Genomic DNA, 20,373 nt, shown 5'->3' with positions numbered 1-20,373 from the left:
AGAATAGATTTGGATATTACTTTACTACTCTAAAGCTGAACCTTGAGAAAAATAATTTTTTTTTTTTTTTTTTTTTACACTTTATTTATAAAGAGAATTATTACTACTGTCCTAAAATATGTGAATAAAAAACATTTTATGGAATAAACTCTATTCTATTCTATCATAAATTGCAATTGGTCTCTTTCTTTTTGATTGTGTAGGACTATTACAGTTGCTGTGTTATTCTTCAAACGTGGCCCAGCCTAGTCTGGCTCCTCCCACTTTACTCCTACGACGTCAATGACTGATGATGATCATACGTGCAACTGTTTGAATGAATGAAGGGGCGAAGGACCCGGCTGTTAAACCCCAGCAAACCCCCACATTTCCAGATTCATATATATATATATATTTATATATATATAAATATAGATTATTCATGAGATATTACTGTTCAGCACTTCAGGATACAAGTGATTATTCAATTAAACGTGCTGAAATGACGCCAACAACAAGCAGAAGAATGCAGAACTCTGCTCTGATTTCTTTTTTTCTTTTTTTTTCCTTTTTTTTTTTGCGCGCGCGCATACTAAATGGCGTGTGGTGCGTTCAAGAGTATCGGACAATTTTTATTTAAAAAAAAAAAAAAAAAAAAAAAAGCTCATTCATTTCCGCTTTTACAAAATTTTTTACTTTATTCTAGGTGTAAAACAAAAGGGATTATACTCCATCATACAGCACACATTAGTGTCACATATATATACACGTATACAACTGGCAAAATTAATCTGCCCCAAGATGATGACAGGAACTTATCATGGTTTTGTGAGTTGCCTTCCTTTTTACCACACACACACACACACACACACACACACAGCACACGCACACACGCACGCACACACACACACACACACACACACACACAGCACAAACAAACAAATGAATAGCTGGTTGATCCAGTTTCTAATTGGATCTCAGAGGAAAACTATGGTGAAAGTTATACTTCTAACGTCCTCAGCAAGGTTCTATTTTCACATTAGGGTTGAGTCAGCGGTTGACTAGTTTCTCTAAAACTCTGCTGGGCTGTCATTTTTTAAATTATGGTTCTACTTAGTTGTATTATTTGGATTGAGCCGAGTGTTTCCACGTGTTTCCATGCTGACCGAGGATGGCAAACACCAGATTAACTGATTCAGAACCACTATATACTATTGTATGGAAACCCAAAAGAGTCATAATTAAGTAAATAAAAACAACATTTTGAAATAAATACCATTTTGGTAAATAACAGACAAATATGTAATATGGCCATTAAATTGTTAAATAAGGTAATATTATTATGAAATACGTTTTATTACTCTTAAATATTTATTTCCACAAAGGTCTTCTTTTTTTTATTTCGGTCTGTCAATCAAAGCTAGTGGGTTGGATCTCTGCTTGATACTTTAAGATCGATTAGTTTTCCTGGACATCGGTCATGGCCATTCTTTGACCAACACAGTGGTAGCAATGGGAGGGAATATAAATACAATTACGACCTGGGTTCAGTCCAACACGGTGACCGTGAAAGGAAGCGAGGTTTATGTTTACAGTGCAGGTAGTTAATAAAGTACAGCCTGTTGTTTCTGCGCGGTTCCACTTTTATCTGAGGATTTAACACCGGAGGAGGAGCTACATTCAGCTCTGGAGAGTAAGGACCTCCCCTGTGTCCCCCAACCACGGTTAGGAGATGACAACAGTGTCATCAGCGTCAAAAATAAACATCAAAGGGATACCCCGTGCGTAGAACACTGACGCTAAGGGGTCCTGACCGATGGTCAGTCTGTGACGTGTTGAGGATGAGACTGTGTTACTCTAACGTGTGATTCACTCGTGGCGCTCAACCTTCTCAGCATTGGTGATAAGTCTCCACGAATCGATACAGTAAGTGCTGCTGCTCATGTCTGTGTAAAGGATCAGCCAATCACTTCACTGGCTCCGCCTTATGTTCTTTGATTGACAGACAGAAGTAATTCTGCTGAAAAAACGACATTATGAGATAAAAGGCCATTGTGGAAATAGATATTTAAGAAAAATGAAACGTATTTCATAATAATATTACCTTATTTAACAATTTAATGGCCATATTATATATTTGTCTGTTTATTATCAAAATGGTATTTATTTCAAAATGTTGTTTTTATTTATTTAATTATGACTCTTTTGGGCTTCCATACTATTGATCCAGATAAGATATTATTATTATTATTATTATTATTATTATTAGTAGTAGTAGTAGTAGTATTATTATTATTATTATTATTATTATTATTATTATTATTATTATTATTATTATTATTATTATTATTATTATTATTATTATTATTATTATTAATAATAATAATAATAATAATAATAATAGAATAGAGTAACTGTATTGACCCAGCAGTGGGGAAATGTATTGTTATTACAGCTCAGATAAAGTGCAAGAAACAAAGACAACAAAAGGCAACACACAGAATACCCAAAAACAATAGTGGAATAATGAGGATAAAATAAACAATACAATGATAGAGGCTATATACACAGTAAATAGAAAATATAAATCATAATAAAAATGTAAAAAGTATAAAAAATATAAATATATGTTCTCATCCTATAATAATACAGATATGTACACATTGTAGTTGTAATAATAATAATAGTATTAGTTGTAGAATAGAGTAACTTTATTGATCCCGCAGTGGGGAAATTTACTGTCATTACAGCTCAGATATATTGCAAGAAAAAAAGACAAACAGAAGGAAACACAAAGAATACCCAAAAGACACCAAAAAAATAGTGAAATAAAGGTAATAAAATAAATGATAAAATAATAGAGGCTATATATAAATATAAATGCAAATATAAATAATAAAATACATATTAAAAAAAGAATAATGTAAAAACAATAAAGAATTGAAATATATATTATTATCCTATAAGTAAACAGATATATACATATTGTTATGTACATAATAATGCATTGGATTTAATATGTTAGAAGGTAACTGTTAATTTAATAACAGTATTAAATTAATCCAGTGAACTCTCATATTTCAGAGTTTTTGGGCTTTCCCTGAACGCAGCGCCAGTGAGCAACGTAGAGGAAGTGGCTGATCAGGGTCGCACCTTTTCCGGTAATACGGCAACGCCGCCGTGACTGAACCGAGAGAGAGAGCGGTTGGGAGAGGAAGGAAGAGACACGGAACGGGCCGGGTGGGCAGAAAAGGTCCAAGAACTGAAGGACTGAGGGCTTACCGCTGTGGAACCAGGTACTACCACCGAGCTTTTATCTCTGTCGGCTACAAAGTTGTCTTCTGCTCTAACAGCCTGGACCTCTCTTGTGTCACAGGGGGACGAGGAGAAAAGTCGGATGAACCAGAGACCGTCTAAGCGCCTTTTTCTCTGGGTGTCCAGGCACTGAAACGGACTGAAATCGGTGTGTTTTCCGGGCTGTGCTTTGGAAGACATCGACTAGGGCCGGTTGTGGCCAAGGAGGAAGTGGGAACCCCAGGCTACGTCTGGGCCTGAGCTGCATATCCCGTTTTTTCACATAAGCAGCCTGTGTTTGATCCACTTTGACTGCAACAAACAACTTTAAAAGCTGATTTTTGGATCAGATCTGCACTCCGAGGTCTGTCATTTTAATCTTTTTACAACACAGGGCTCTTGATCATGAGAATACATCCCCACCTTGTGTTCTGAAGACTCCATTCATACTGTTTACAGGGTTTTTACGATCACCAGCCAGGCTAGACCTCCACAGTCTAACTACCTGTAACTTGAACTGAAATCCTTCTTGAATATTACCATTTGTATTGTTCGACTGCTGCGATCACGTGGAGTTCTCTCACCAGCTCTTCCTCGTTCAAGGAGACGTCATTTTTTCTTCTTCTTACAAAGTATTTATGCACAGCAAACAAGATGGGGAAGATGTTTTCAAAGATCTTCGGCAATAAGGAGATGAGAATACTGATGCTTGGACTCGATGCTGCTGGTAAAACCACCATCCTGTACAAGCTGAAGCTGGGACAGTCGGTCACCACCATCCCGACGGTGGGATTCAACGTGGAGACCGTCTCCTACAAGAACGTGAAGTTCAACGTGTGGGACGTCGGAGGACAGGATAAGATCCGGCCTCTATGGAGACATTACTACACGGGCACCCAGGGCCTCATTTTCGTGGTGGACTGCGCCGACAGGGACAGGATCGACGAGGCTCGGCAGGAGCTCCACCGGATCATCAACGACAGGGAGATGAGGGACGCCATCATCCTAATCTTTGCCAACAAACAAGACCTCGCAGACGCCATGAAGCCCCACGAGATCCAGGAGAAGCTGGGCCTGACCCGGATCCGAGATAGGAATTGGTACGTTCAGCCCTCGTGTGCGACTTCAGGGGATGGACTTTTTGAGGGCCTGACCTGGCTTACCTCAAATTATAAATCCTAATGATCCGTCACTCTTCTAATAAAATCCTGGACACTTTGGAGGGTGGTGATGATGATGGTGATGATGATGATGATAAGTAGCTGAGAACGAAATCCGACCTTTAGCAAATATTACAATGACCTCTCTGCAGAATATATATCAAAGAGAGTAGCAATTACATTAGCTTTTATTTTTCTATCTTTCACTTTATTGCCTGATTTCAGAAAAACAAATTATACTTTTCCTTTGCTTTGGTTCACACTCTGTATAATCGGCTCTACTTAAATATAAAATAATTAGCTCTTATCGCAAACTTGTTTAGGTTTTTTTTTTTTTTTTTACCTCTTGCCTAAGTTCTATCAGGGGACTTAAAAATATGCAGTTATAGTGTTTGTTTTTCCCTGACTTTTCTATCTATCATTGATAATTCCTCATTACACAGCTACATATCCAAAGGATGGGAACGTCCAAAAAAAAAAAAAAAAAAAACATCGCCGACATCAGCATTTCAGTAACAACGTGTTTGAATGTGATTTCTCAAAGTAAACCAACCACGGGCTTTCTTTTAATGAATTGATTGATTGATTGTATTGAAGCGAATGAGGGGATGTGTGTGTGCGTGAGCTTGTGAACCCTGGCTATTGACACACACTGTGATTTTGACGTGTCCAGTTGTTACCGTCAGTCTTAATTTTCAGTTCAGAGCTTCCATACATCAGCTGCCTTAGGTGGGTGGGTTGTGGGGGGGTGGGGGGGGGATTACAGGTGTCCGGAAATACAGGCAGAAGGTGCTCACTTTTGCTGAGTTTGCACTTTGGTAGAGGGAACTGGAAGCGAGGGTTTGGCATCTCGCTGGATGTGCACAATTCAAACTTTCTGTGACTTTTGGACCCTGAGCCAGTGTTTACAGAGTTCCTAACCCCCCCCCCCCCCACACACACACACACACACACACTCAATGCCACAGATGTAGGTGCTTCGCCAACTGCAAAACCTATTTCTTCTTCTCTGATTTTCTTTTTCTTTCTTTTTTTTTTTTCAAGCCATTATCATCAGCAGGTGTGATTCTCCAAACCAGCTCCTCGTTGATAGTTCATCAATATAATGATACTGCTGTTTAATCCTTTCAGTTCTCCTCTTTTGCTATGCTGATGAATAATAATAATAATAAAAAAAGATATATATCTAGATCGGCGTGGGTGTGATTCTTTAGCGCTTACCGGGAGCACTTTCTCATTTCTTTGATGAAACGAGCTGTTGAAAGAGGAAATGAGAGCGTGTGAGGCGTTGTGACTGTTTAAAGAATGATCTGCTAGAAACTAACCGGGGGAACCTCGGCCCTGTTTCCTTTCTTTGCTGGTGTGTGAGTCCTTAGCTGTGAATAAAAGATGAGGTCTCTGGTTTCAGTGTAGTGATTGTCAGGTAAACCTGGTACAATAGTATCACTTTGTTGGGACTCCACTAGGTTTTAGGTCGATAGATGTTCAAAGTTCGTCAATAATTCAGTAATGTCACTATTTTTTCTTTTTTTTTCGTCCCCCTTTATGTAAAATTAATCTATTCTGATGAGCTTGTGTTTTTCACTTGTGCTGCCGTAGCTACCAGAATATATTTCATGTTTGTCCTCGTTGCCTTGAATCAGCAAGTTGCCCTAAGGCCACCATTCCAAGGTCATCTTTTTCCTCCATGCTGTTGCAGCTGCAACATGCGTTTCCACGAAAAACAAAAAGAACAGATTCATTTATGTAAGGTCAGCTTCCTCTCAGCATATTGAGGAAAAATAAAAAGGGTGTGACATCAATGAAAACCAGGAAATGCTTGAAAGAAGAGGACAGTTGTCATGGAAGGGACACGCCTGAAAACACCAAATTAAAACTGTAATAAAGCTAGTGCTACATGAAGCATGTTTAATGTTTCTAAAGTGTGCTAATCACAAGAAGAGTCACAGCACTGGGAATTCCAGTGCAGGAATGTTTGCTTCCTATCTCTGCGTTTGTACAATTTGCCCGTGCGGTGTTTGTTCTCTGGCTGCTGATCTGGATTTTGACCTGTTGCTGTGTGGAAAGAAAGAAGCGCTGACATTTAAAAGGAGCAAGTTTAAAACGATCATTATTACCCTTTTAACTGCTTACTCTTTTTATTTCATTGCGAACGTTTAACGCATGCTTTTCACCGATTATATACAGCAGTGGTTCTCAACTTTTTTTCAGGTCGTGTCACCCGTTTCTATATCACACATTTCTGGCGACCCCCGAGACATTTATTTTCCTCTAGAATTAGTTTTTGATCGTGTTTGTTATACTGCATTACAGATACAGGAATTAGTGCACAAAGTGACAAGTTGCAGCAGTTTTTTTTTTTTTTTTTTTTTTTTTTTTTTTTTAGAATTCTTTAGAGCAAATTTAATTTTTCAAAAATAGCTGTTGAAAACACACATACAGAATCTTTTAAAAAAAAAAATATATATATATATTTTCATGTGCAACATGCATTTCACTGCATGCCTGTCAAAAAAAGAAGTTTCTTTCAAAATAAAAGACTTGTTCAACATGAGAGACATTAAGTATTTATTTATTTTTAACCAGCTGTCTGCGACCCACACAGTACTAGTCCACGATCCACTTTTGGGTCCCGACCCACCAGCTGAGATTCACTGGTATAGAATACTTTTGTTCTAGATTGTGTGTGGTAAAGAACTATATTTTTCCCCCCTTTTTTCTCTCTTTTTTTTCAGTTTTTTTTTCTTTTTTTGCCCCATTATTTTTCTTCTTTTTTTCTCCTTTTTCTATTATTATTCATCAAGAATAATAATGTAATAATTTATTCATTATTTATCTGCTTTTTTTCTTTCTGTCGTCAATTATCTTTTCTCTCTCTCTATCTCTTTTTTGTCATTTAGTTACTTGTTTATTTATTTTTAGTATTTTTTCTTCTACCACCCCTTTCAGTTATTTTCTACACACACACACAGGATTTGTAAATATTGTTTCGAGTGTCTTTTTGGCATCGAACACTGTTGTCTTTGTCATTGTCTTGTATGTATGTTGTAAAGTAAAAAACAAAAATGTTATTTTAATCTGTAATTTCTGATCAATTTCTAGACATTTCAGACAACCCCAAGTTTGAAAAACACTGATATAGAGTGTCTTAAAACGGTCTAGTTTTTTACTCACAGCTTTCATTGTAACTATGGAAGCTGTAAAACCAAACCTCTTGTATTTTTGGTTTTACGAACCATTTCTTTGGCGGAACTGAGGAGTGGAACCATGACAAAAAAAGGACGGCAGTTTGAAACACTTTTATGTTGGATGAGCACAGAGTCGGTGAATCCTACGTCACGTGTCAAAGGCCTTTTGTACAGCTGTCCCTGCACTCAGCAGCAGATGCAACACACACATACACACACACACACACATGGTCCAGTTCTGTCAGGTTCACCTGTGGCCCTCACTTAAGCAGCACTTTTAGCTCTTAGGGTTGTGACAGAAAATGTGAGCTGTGCTGTTTCTGTTTAAGTCGGTGTAAAAGTTTTCACACACTTTCTGTTTTGGAGGAGTTTTTTTTTCTTTTCTTTAGTTTCTGCCCTGATGAGCACAATTGTGTCACATGGAGTGGACTAGATCTGTGTTTCTCAAACTTTTTTGGCTTTAGTGCCCCTTTCTCTAACTTTTGAATTCAAGTTATGTCCAACTTACACATTTTGCTCAGAATACTGTGAAAAAAACATCTATAGAGAATAATGACGGAATGAATGAGCGATAACACGTTTTAAAGAATCTCGTTTTGTAAATAAGTAGAAAGAAACTATTTTGTTCCTCCTGAATAGATGTATTTCTATAGTTTTCATCATTTATTTATTTATTTATTTATTTATTTATTTATTTATTCAGTTTATTTCCGACATGGTTACATTCACTTTTTTTTACTAAATGCTAAACGTTAAATCTAAATGCTAAATCTAAATGCTAAGTGTTAAATCTAAATCTAAATGGTAAATCTAAATGTTAAAATTTTATTTTTATTTTTTTATTTATTTATTTATGGTCACGCCCTCCTGATGTGTGACCAAGATTGATCCTTGTATTTTCAGTTCACGTTCCATCCAACATCATTTCTATCATTGTTTTGTTGTCGTTTGTTTGTTCGTTTTATTATTCAGTATGCCATACCAGCCTGTCATTGTCTGGTCTCATTAGATCTTGGAAGCTAAGCAGGTCTGGGCCTGGTTAGTAGTTGGATGGGAGACCACTGAGAACTCCAGGGGCCACAGTGGGGTGGCAGTCACCCCAGTGGTATCTGTTGTGTCCTTGGGCAAGGCACTTTACCCACAGTGCCTAGTATGAATGTTGCGTGTGAGTGAATGTTGGTGGTGGTCGGAGGGGCTGATAGTGCACTATGGCAGCTGTGGCTACAATGGTAGTTTACCATTGAAAGAATAATCCCATAACTCTGTAGAGCGACTTTCAGTGTCCAAAAAGTGCTATATAAAGTTGATTTATTAATAGTAGTATATTTTCATCTTACGTTGTGTGTTATTGTGTCATTTGGGTTGTTTCTTATGTCGTTTTTGTATGTTTCTGTTATTGTTGTGTATTTTGTAGTGATCTTGTGTTTATTTTCATTTAGTTTGTCTTTGTTTCTGGTGATAGTAAGTATTTTTCTGTTTGTGGTGTCGTTTTGTTGTGGTTTGTCTGTTCGTTTTATCATTCAGTATATTTTTCTCTTATTTTGTGTGTTTTTGTGAGTCGCTGCTGGTATTATTTAGTCTGATTATTATCATTTTTACCTAGAAATAAACATTGTAAAACCCCATATTTTTAATCTTTTTATTTGTTCATTTTCCGCTCTTTCTCCCTCTTTCAAGTACCCCCTGTAGTGCAGTTGCGTACCTCCATTTGAGAAACACTGAACTAGACTGTTGTGTTGATATGAAAGAGGAGATTTGGAAAAATACTTATGTCACATCTTACTCAGACTTCCCTGTTTGATTCTAATCTATCTTTACCTCCATCATTTCCACTCATGCTCACGTATAACGAAAGCTTCCACTTTACACATTTACACTAATCTTTCTTCTTTGCGCTCTACACAAACCTTTACTCTATGCTTGTTCTGTTGATGCTGTAATGTGCCTCTACTCTTCTTTGATTATTCCTCTCCCCCCACAGTGCAGAACTAATACAATCCCTGTATGCATGCATGCAAGTTTCTTTTTAACACCCCAGGCTTGTGTGTTTGCTAAATAACCTCCCACTGCTGTTTCCTACAACCAAAGAGTGTAGAAACAATACACTCGGACATGAGGACTGGGTTAATATGAAAGCTGAGAAAATAAATGAATGATTTGATACAAATCCACATGAGAACATTGTTGTATTTTAAATAACATTATTATCATTATTTTAATTTATTTTTTTTTTCTTTTATTTTTCCTGGCATTCATTGATTAAGTTATTTGTTTTTTTAACAGTATTATGTCAAAAGTACTCAATGGATTTTGACAATTTTTTAATCAGACCCCATACGCCATGGAAGATTACATTGAATTTTGCAGGGGATCCGGATCAATAACTGACTCTGGATCAGTTTTAGAAATGGAAAAATCCCCATCTCTCATCATTGGCAAAATCAGATCTGGATTGCGCATTTAACTGCCAATATTTGACAAAGAGGATGTGGAATTAAATAGTATAGACTAGATTTGTATTTGTCATGACATATATTTTCATTGTGCATTTAGAAATACATTTTATTGCATCTAGCTTTTGAAATCAGACAAGAACACAAAAAAGAAATGAAATAAAGAAAATATATATACAGAAAGTTTGAGCCATTAATAAGTATTCCATGGAATGGAAATAAATATAAAAACAGTCTTAAATGCACTAGTCAATGTACTTTCCAAGGCGCGCACCCTGTGGCAAACTAGATTGGTGACCATTCAGCAACACAGAGATTGCACAGCAAATGTTAATCTGACCCATTACTGCCTCTCAGGAAAAGGGTTAAATTGCTCTGGATGTTTACCTGCTACAAGACACCTGAACCTGGAGGATTGTCTTCATCCAGCTCTGCAGAAGTCCTGAAAAGAAGCCCCCTCTTACATTCTTCAGGATTGGAGTCCATGAGGACCAGATCTTAAATCTTTAGTGGAGTGATAACACGTACTCCATGTGCACAAACTATTTCGGGTTTGCAGGGCATTGCATATTATTCTCATTAAATCCTCTCATGACCCCCTTTGTCCCTAAACAAACTCCTATTGTTCCTCTCATCAAAAACAGACTTTTAAAGATAGTTACTTTTTATTTATTGTTGTTTTGTATCTGATGATTTGGACAAAGATACACTCTGCTTCTGGCCCCGGGTTGGGGCCGGACAGACACACAGCTTGTGGCCATAGGGGCCCGTTTACAGTGCGTTGTTAAAAGGAGCATACATAGTGACATTTAGCTCCCAGGCTGCAGTATGCTTTGAGAATCTGTTACACATAACGTTTCTCTTCGCCTCTGACAATGTGCTAATAATTATAGGGAGCCCAAGGCCTGTGTTTGCATTTGGCAGAGAAGCTGTGCAGTGGGAGGATCATTTGCCGCTCTGACCCAGTGCAGGAGCAATGATTTGTTCTCATGGATGTAAATGATAAAGACTGAGCACTACAATGAAAGCCTATTTACAACATTGAGAAGACCTAATCATCACATCTCATTAACATTGGAACAAGTGCAAAGCAAATATCTTACACATATTTATCTGTAATAATGACAAATTCACTCCTAGTCCAATAAAAATAACAACAAAACAAGTAGTTTTGGCTATTCCTTTATGGCTTAGCAACATTAATAAAAGATAACAAACATACAATAAACTATACCAGTGGTTCCCAAACTTTTCACAGTCCGGTACCCCTTCAGACATTCAATCTTAGGCCATGTACCCCCTACTTCTACACACTTAAAAAATAAAATGATAAAATGCAGTGTTTTTCAAGCTTGGGGTCATGACCCCATGTGGGGTCGCCTGGAATTCAAACGGGGTCCCTTAAAATGTCTAATAAAAGTATCTGAGCTGGTGCATGTTTTCACTTTGTGCACTAATCCTGGCAACAATAAACATGATCAAAAGCTAATTCTCAAAAGAAAGAAAAAAGTCTCTGGAGACTAAAATAAGTTGGGAACCAATGATGTAATGTCATATACAATGTAGCCCTACAGTGAAATTTGTCTCTGAATTTTACCTATCCTGTTGAGGAATAATATAAAATAATAATAATAATTAAAAAAAAAAAGAATAATCATCTGTAAGCATGGGTAGCCTTACATCAGCTAATGTGTAATTTGTGGCAATGCATGGAGGCTCCTGACTACTATTCTAGTTTCCAATTTTTATTTCTTATTCATGTACCCCCTACGACAATTTGCGTACCCCACTTTGGGAACCTAGGAGCTATTCTAATCCACATTTTTCGTCTGTGTTGATTTTTTTACATTTATTTTTTGTTAAAAATGTTCAATTGGAACCTACTACTTTAAAATAAATCTCAACAATATTAAGAAATTGGATTTATATACATTGAAAGTGTGATTGAAAGCTACTTTTATTTCAATTTCTGGTTGGCCTCTCCAACAGTTAACAATTTTTATTATTTTTTTTCCACAATACATAAGTCGATGGATGATCTGATCTACTTTCAACAAAATTTGCACATGACCATGCATTCCTTTAAGTTAAATACTATTAAAAGTTAATATACATACGCGTGGGCCGCAAGCAGGCAGCATCACTTTCCCATAGTCATCCATCAAGAAGATCCCAAAGGAGATCAGACAGTTTCAGGTTGTCTAGAACCAGCAACTTGTTGTAATCATGTTTATCAGCTGACATCTGCTCTTGTTTTGAAAGAACAATTTGACACTTTTGGTCTCAGGCTGCAAGTTCATCCTTTCACGTTCCAGAAACTGTAAATTCCTATGAATCTGACAATACAATACGATTCGAGATCTGCATGTCACAATACGATAAAAACCCAATACTAAACAATATGATGTACGTCGGAATATCATTCATTACAAATTTCACCTTTACAAGTACAAAATGGTATGAAATACAATTTATTTCCTTTTTTTTCATACTTGCAAGAACAAGTAAATGGTAAATAACTGTAATTCAAGTACCAATATCAAAAACAAGTGATATGTTTATTAAACTGCCAAATTCTATTTTTCAAAAAATGTAAAAAAAAAAAAAAAAAAAGATTCTGATTCTGTTAAGTTTTTAAATTCTTTAAAAAGAAAAAGTAACCACATACATCTATAAAAGTGCCCATTTTTTTATGAAAATGAAGCTAAAGGCTAAAATGCATTGAGGAATGAGGTCGTTTAACAAGGTCTTATGTAGTTCACTGACACCGTGACCGGGCGTTTACGTGCTATGCATATGTTAGCGCAATTCAATCGTTTTTTTTTCTGCTTAAAAACATGATTAAAAAAAATTATTTGGACATTTTTTGGATCGATATGATAATCGTGTTGTGAAATATTACGAAATATTGCCGAATTGATTTTTTTTCTCACACCTTTATTTGCTAATATCAAAATGGCAGTGGCTACCCATACGGTTGCCGTATCAATATACTGACATTCTATTCGTACGCAGCGCCCCTATTTGGCCAGTTTAGGTCACGTGACTAAGACAAACCCTAACCCTAAACCTAAACTTAAGACGCTACGTACTTGTACTTAGGTAACCGTACCAATAGCACCGGTGGTTGTCTGTACAGTAACCGTACAAATAGACACTTTGTATTAAAATTCAAAACCATAGAACAAAGGGATGGATACAAACACATCAGATCAAGTGTGTATTTGAGTATTTCTCGTTATACTAGTTGTAAAGAAGACATTACACAAGTGAGTTTGTCTTCAACAAAACTACTAATGTGTCAGGATGCCTTTAAGCAGCCTTTAAAAACAGTCGTATAAAGTCACACCTGAAGTAAGGGTAAAGGTTGTCCATCACATGGCCGTGTAATTATTAATACACCTGCTGTGGACTAGTGTCCCACTGAACAGGAGGCCAATTACTCTAAATGTCGCTCTCTTTCTCTGCTGCCTGCTGACAAGCTTCCACTTACTCAAACCCAGATATAGTCACCAACACAGTTTCATCCTTCAATATCATACAACAGTATGGAATGGCCGAATGTAAAAAAATTTAGCTAATTTTTCTTTCATTTGAGACAGAAATTCATGTAAAACAACATGTCCTATATCATTGTTAAAAATGTGTAAACATAAAAAATTCATCTAAATCCAAATGTTAAATCTAAATGTGATCAACCGGCCCTGACCAGCCCACTTTGTATCATTACTAAACATTTAGCTTTACCCTTGGCAAATGATTTAACATTTATATTTAACATTTAACATTTATACTTAACTTTTACATTTAGATCATTTTAAATGTTGAATATAAATCATCATCTAGTCATCATTTAAATGTTAAATCAGTTGCCAAGTGTAAAGCTAAATGTTTAGAAATGATACAAAGTGGGCTGGTCATCGCCAGTTGATCATATTTAAATTTAACATTTAGGATTTAACATTTACATTTAGATTTAACATATACAATTCGATTTAACATTTATATTTAGAAATTTTTTTCATGTTTACACATTTTAACAATGATATAGAACATGCTGTTTTGCATGAATTTCTGTCTCAAATGAAAGAAAAATGAGCTAAATGTTTAGAAATGATACAAAGTGGGCTGGTCAGTGCCAGTTGATCACATTTAAATTTAACATTTAGGATTTAACATTTACATTTAGATTTAACATTTAGATTTAGAAAATTTTTTCATCTTTACACATTTTTAACAATGATATAGAACATGCTGTTTTGCATGAATTTGTGTCTCAAATGAAAGAAAAATGAGCTAAATGTGAGGAAAGTTAGCTGAATGTTCAAAATTTGTCGGCTATGAAGCAGTGACTGAGTTTTTACGTTTAGCACTTTATGCAACAGTGCAATTTAAAATAGCCACATACAGCTTGACCACTGGTTCTTTTCTTACTAATGAAAGCACTCATTATAAGTGCAGTAAACTAGATTTAGTTTTGTGTATCTCACACTATTGTTAATGCTAAATTTGACTATTGATAATCTATGTTTGGTGATAAAGTATTCCATACTTTGGGAATATTCTGTCTCCTGTTTCTCACACATTGTTGAAAATCTTCTCAGCTCTGTTTTGTAAGGCTGCAACATTAAACATGAACTATTAGCTAACAGTGTGGGCCACTGTACGTATGGTGAGTCCAATTACATGCCAGAGTGAATGATGACACTAGCTGTCAGTGTTTTGCAACAAACCTGCATGTGTATGCAATTAGCTGTACCTGTGGGGAACCAGGATCATTTGTTGGCTCCCATAGAGAGAAGGAAATACTCTGATTTATCTGCAGCAGCTACTGTCTTATCTGTTTAAAAGACTGGGGATTTTTTTTTTTTTTTTTTTGCACAAATGTATATATTTGGGCTTACGTTTGTTAGTCCCTTGAGAAGTTTTATAAGTCGGGATTACTCAATGGCACAAATACCTTTTCATTGTTTGAGCTCCTTCGTCTCCATGGTTACTTTGACGAAAACTGCAGCAGATGGCTGGGGCACAACTGAGTGGATCCTTGACTTCCGTCTCTTACTTTGAATGATCCCTTTGCATCCGTTGGCACATTTTATATATTTTGACAGGGAGTTGCTGTTTTTGTGAAAAGTAATTTTCATACATACAGTATAGAAAGTAAAGGATGTTATATGAGGACATGTATGAGGTTTATCACACTGAAGTGCAGAGATTTTGATGCTGGAAATTGTAGTAAAGGTTAGTCAGGATTTAAATCATTGGGTTTGGATGTAAAATGTCTGAATTTGGCCCCATAGGAGGAAAAGGCTGTATCACAAGTAGGTAAACAGAAGATTCCTGATGAGAGGAGCGTTAATTTTTATTTTATTTTATTTTTTTCTTAGTCACTAACCAAATACTGGAGTTAGTTAAAGTCACATTTTAATCTTTTAGTTCAGTTAAAATTTAGTGTGTGTAAATTACTTTTAGTTTTAGTCTGATTATAGTCTTTTTTTAAACAATAACAATAATTTAACAGTTTTGTTATACTGTAACAGATTTTGCAACTTGATGTTTACAGTGTTGGTTATTTTTGTAATATATTACAGTATCATTCCTTTTTTGAAGTAACTCAGTAGTGTAACTCATCACAAAAGTCAAAAGTGGTAATACTGTATTACTTGTTACAATTAAAGTGACTGAAGTTTTACATGCATATTTAATTTAAGTACATGTCTGCTTTGTTTTCTCACTGTTTGCAATTATTTGAGGGGGAAAAAAAGATGATCATCATAGTTCAATATAACTTATGGGGAACAAAAAAGAGCTTTCTGCTCCTGAAACACCAGAAGTATTAGAAACAAAACTTAGACCAATGTTATTCGAACACTATCAGTGTGATATAATTAGTGTTCTGGACCAAAAGTAACTCAAAGTAGTGTAACTCAGTTACATTTTAAAAAACAGTAATATTGTAATACAAATATATCAAATTTTTATCCCAGTAACTAGTAATATAAATATATTAAATGTTTAGAGTAACTTACCCAACACTGTATGTTTATAATGGTAGTAAAAACGTCATTGTAAGGATACTTTTAACTATGTGTTTAGTCATTTTAAACTAACAGTGTTCCATATTACTCTTTTTTTAATAAAAAAAGGCAAAGGCTACAATGTTTAAACACTAGCAGTGGCATAAATCACTTAAATATAAATTAAAGACAAAGATGTAAAATGTTCTTAACATATGTAAATATTCTTTTATTGTTTGAAATATTATTTTAATTCAAATTGCCACTTGTTGTGTGAATATAATTGTAAGCATGTAGCTGTCGCCTTCATTTTTTCCCTGGTTCACATGGTGACATCCTGCTGGTTTTTAAACAGCGCAGTGCGTTTGAGGCGTAGCTGCAGGGTTGGGTGGAGGTGTGAGGGGAAGTTTATTTGTGCTGTTGAACGTTAACTTTGTTTGAATTTTTGTTGTCAGTAACTCTTTATTTAACTTTCTCACCAAAATGAGTCAATAAATAAAGAGTTGTCTATGACAAGTTAATCCTGGATGAGAGTTTTCATGGTCTACACTTTTTCTCCTGGCACTTCATTTTTTTTAATTTATTTATTTTTTATTTTCAGCTACTATTTCTAGCTATTTAATCTATTCCACGTTGATTAGTTATCATCTTTAAAAATATATTTATTTTCCCTTTATTCCCAGTGGTGACTCATTGTGATGACTCATCAGAGCATTCCTGTACAAGGTTACTAAATCATTGTGTATGTGCTACTTAAATATTCACCTCTAAATCATCATCTGCGTTTCGTTAACTCGAAAATACTTTCCGTCAGAAGCGGCCAAAAGATAGCGGAGGAAATCCATTCCACATGTTGACTACTATTCACACGCGCTCATCTGTGATTCCCTCACCAAATATGGCTCCTGGATAACTGGTGATGTGACAGTGGTTTACATTACCGCGGTGCATACCCACAGACCTTGAAATACCTCAAAATGATTCACGTTGGACTGAATGTCTAAGCAAACGTAATGTAAATGTTTGGTGTTTTTTGTGAAAAGTAAATACAAATCTAACGCTGTAATGAAACCCTGATGGAATGATCTGTCCTGGGTTGTATCCTGCTTTGCAAACTACGGAAACTGGGATAGCCAAACCATAATAATCCTAAACAGGGTTAAAGGATATTTAAAAAAAAAAAAAAAAAAAAAAGCATTTTTTTCTACTAGACTTTAAGGAAATGTCCAATTTCTACATCTTTTCTTGGGAAATTGGAAGTGGTTTGGAGTCAGATGTGGATTTGAAGCATAATTGAACTTCCAAGTTAGAAAAACAAGTAAACTTTACACAAAAGTCCAAACAGCTGTAGTATAATAAATGATTGGAGTAGGATTTCATTTTTGCAAAGATGAGAATAAGCATAAACTCCTGTCAGGCACAAAGACGGATAAACAGCAATGACTGAGAGACAGCAGGGTGTGACCTTAATCCGGCCGCGTAAAAGAAAGAAATGTATACTCACTGACACACGCGCAAGTAAAGACGCACACACACACACGCACGCACAAACAAACAAATGAATAGCTGGTTGATCCAGTTTCCAATTGGATCTCAGAGGAAAACTGTGTTGAAGGTTATACTTCGAACGTCCTCAGTGAGGTTATATTTACACGTTAGGGTTGAGTCAGCGGTTGACTAGTTTCTCTCGTTTCTCTAAAACTCCGCTAGGGCTGTCACTTTTTTAAACGATGACTCTACTTAGTTGTATCATTCGGATTGTGCCGAGTGTTTCCATGGAGTTGCAACATTTTGGTTAACCATTACACATGAATGTTTGTCTGACAACAACAACAACAACAACAACAACAACAATGGTCACATATCCACACGCTGCAGAGCTGAGCACAGCTGTGTGTAGCTCCATTGTACCTTTGCCATGCGTGCAAGCCACTACTTGTTACACCAGTCTGCCAGTACAAGTTTTAAAGCTAAAGCTTGAAATGAAAGCAGTCTTGTTGGTGTGCAAACAATTCAGATACTGTTCGCTTAGTTTGAAACGCCTGGAGCAATGTTTTTTTTTTTTTTCTTGTTGTCTCTTAGATGATGGACCGGCTAATGGGTGAAGACTAGAACTGTTGAGCATATGTCTAGTTCAGATTAGAGGCATTTACTTATGTTAAAAAGTAGAATTAAACCAAAGCATAGATACAAACCAGGCAACTAGAATAAATGGCTGCCTCGGATTGTGTTGGTGCTAAATGGGTGTCACTCATCAGAGTCGCTCCAACACTTTGTTAAAGGGTTCAAGTCAACCCTTTAAACTTCATTTTGTGACCTTTTAACATTTCTTTATAGGCCCCATGACTTTGATGACACGGGTTAAAAATACTGTTTTTTTATGGATGGGTGAAACCATGATCTGTATCAATGTTGACAATATGTGTCACAAAAAAGTATCATCATCATGGATTACATCATCAAACACTCTTGATGATTTTTTTTTCCAGTCACAGTCATTTGGCTCAAATGCAACTTAATTTTAGTCATCAGGACCGTTTTAGTTGACGTTATGATTTCAATCGACTAAATGTTACAGATGTTGGTAGATATCAAATCGCGACCCACTTTTTTTTTTTTTTTTAATTCAACCAACCAAATTTAGTTTTTTTCAAAGATAGCTGTTGAAAACACACATATGTAATATTTTTTATAACATAAATCTATATATTTTGCTGTGCGACATGCTTTTCACAGCATGCCTGTCAAAAGAAAAGTGTCCTTCAAAATAAAAGACAAGTCACACATGACAGACATTAAGTTTTTTTTTTTTTTTTTGGCCAGCTTTTCGCGACCCACTTTTGGGTCCTGACCCACCAGTTGAGAATCATTGATCTCAAGCCTAAAATTTGTGTTTATTAATTATTATTATGTTTTTTAATAACGATTCAATTACCATTCATCAACCTGATATCCCAGATAGCACGCATACGTCTCGCCAATGTCGGCCTCAGTTCGTGCATTGCATTCTACTCCTAATGCGTCATCATTTTGAGTGTTTATTCCAAACAAATCGGTGATACTACTTTTAAAATTGTAGAACTGTAAAATGTCACTTCCATGTGCTGGGGCTCTTTTGGCTATGCTGCTGAAAATATATTTATGATCACTAACTGTGTCTCTCTTTATTTTGTCCTCACAAAATAAGCTATTTAGTGGTAGTATGTTGTTTTCTCTGTTGTTGTTGAGATTTAAGTAAATACTCGACTATGGATATGGAGATATTTCTACTAATTGAATGATTCCAGCTAAATAAATGTTAATATAAGCTGTAGAGAGGCCACACTGAGCATCTTTAATCCATCGTCCAAACGTCGGCCAAACGCCGATGTCTCGGCGACGTCTGCCCAATGAGCAAACGCTCTCCATAATACAGCTTGCCGATGCAACGTCATTCATCGCGCCGACGTCGGCGAGATGTATGTGTGCTATCAGGGATGGGATGACACAGCTTTTTATGGCCTGCAATTAAAGTAGTTCTGATTGGATACCTTTGAAAATGTTTTAACTTAGTTCTGTTTGGACTTCGATCGTCCCATGTGAACATCATAGTTTAGTTTTGTAAGTTAAGAAAAATATCACTATATTTTTATTTAGTTTTTGTTCACATGTATTACTTTTTACAGCAGAGGACTAGGGCCAATTTTGATGATGAAAAATATTTTGGGCAAATCAAGAATAAAGTCGAAATGTCGAGATTAAAGTTGAAATTTCGAAAATAAACTCAAAATACAGCGTCACTGTGAAAGTCGAAGGGTTTGCGCATAAAGTCAAATCTATGGAGGCAGACTAGGGCCCAAAATAATTTTCTCTATCAAAATTGGCCTTAATCCACTTTCGTATCTTTTATTAGCCTTTAAAAATGGAGTTGACGAAAACTATAACGAAAATGTATAGTCGACAAAATTAAATAACACACCTAGTGGTGACTTGACTTGTTCAAGCCCTCCCTATTATAATACATGACCTTATGAGGAGAGTTAATGATTCTCCTTTAAGTGGATTTATGATGGTTTATATTGTAAATTTGGATGAAAATAGTTTCACTTTTCAAGTACACTGCCCTCAAGTGGACATTGTTGCATTGTAAACGTCCAGTGTGTGCATTTGTGTGTTAAGACAGTGACGAAAGAGTCTATCCACTAAACTCCCACTAAGCAGTGGTGGAAGAGTCTGGAAGCTGGTGACCCACATCTGTCTCACACCATCTACACACGCCCTGAAGCACTGCATTACGTCAGAC

The 20,373-nt window shown here is 36.0% G+C and overlaps 1 protein-coding gene across 1 annotated transcript; it reads left to right on the top strand.

Annotated features, from left to right (window-relative positions):
* The first annotated feature begins 1,766 nt into the window (after nucleotides 1-1,766).
* arf6a (ADP-ribosylation factor 6a) lies at nucleotides 1,767-4,962 on the top strand. Its single transcript, XM_028439276.1, has 3 exons — nucleotides 1,767-1,905; nucleotides 3,064-3,275; nucleotides 3,356-4,962. The coding sequence occupies exon 3, from the start codon at nucleotides 3,928-3,930 to the stop codon at nucleotides 4,453-4,455; it is 528 nt and encodes a 175-aa protein (XP_028295077.1). The 5' UTR covers nucleotides 1,767-1,905; nucleotides 3,064-3,275; nucleotides 3,356-3,927; the 3' UTR covers nucleotides 4,456-4,962.
* The last annotated feature ends 15,411 nt before the right edge of the window (nucleotides 4,963-20,373 follow it).

The sequence above is a fragment of the Gouania willdenowi genome, chromosome 24 (assembly GCF_900634775.1).
Source record: "Gouania willdenowi chromosome 24, fGouWil2.1, whole genome shotgun sequence".
In the NCBI taxonomy this organism is placed as follows: Eukaryota; Metazoa; Chordata; class Actinopteri; order Blenniiformes; family Gobiesocidae; genus Gouania; species Gouania willdenowi.
This window is presented reverse-complemented; position numbering and strand designations above follow the sequence as displayed.

Excerpts from the sequence above, each read along its gene's own strand:
- arf6a (XM_028439276.1), top strand. The coding sequence starts at position 3,928 with ATGGGGAAGATGTTTTCAAAGATCTTCGGCAATAAGGAGATGAGAATA.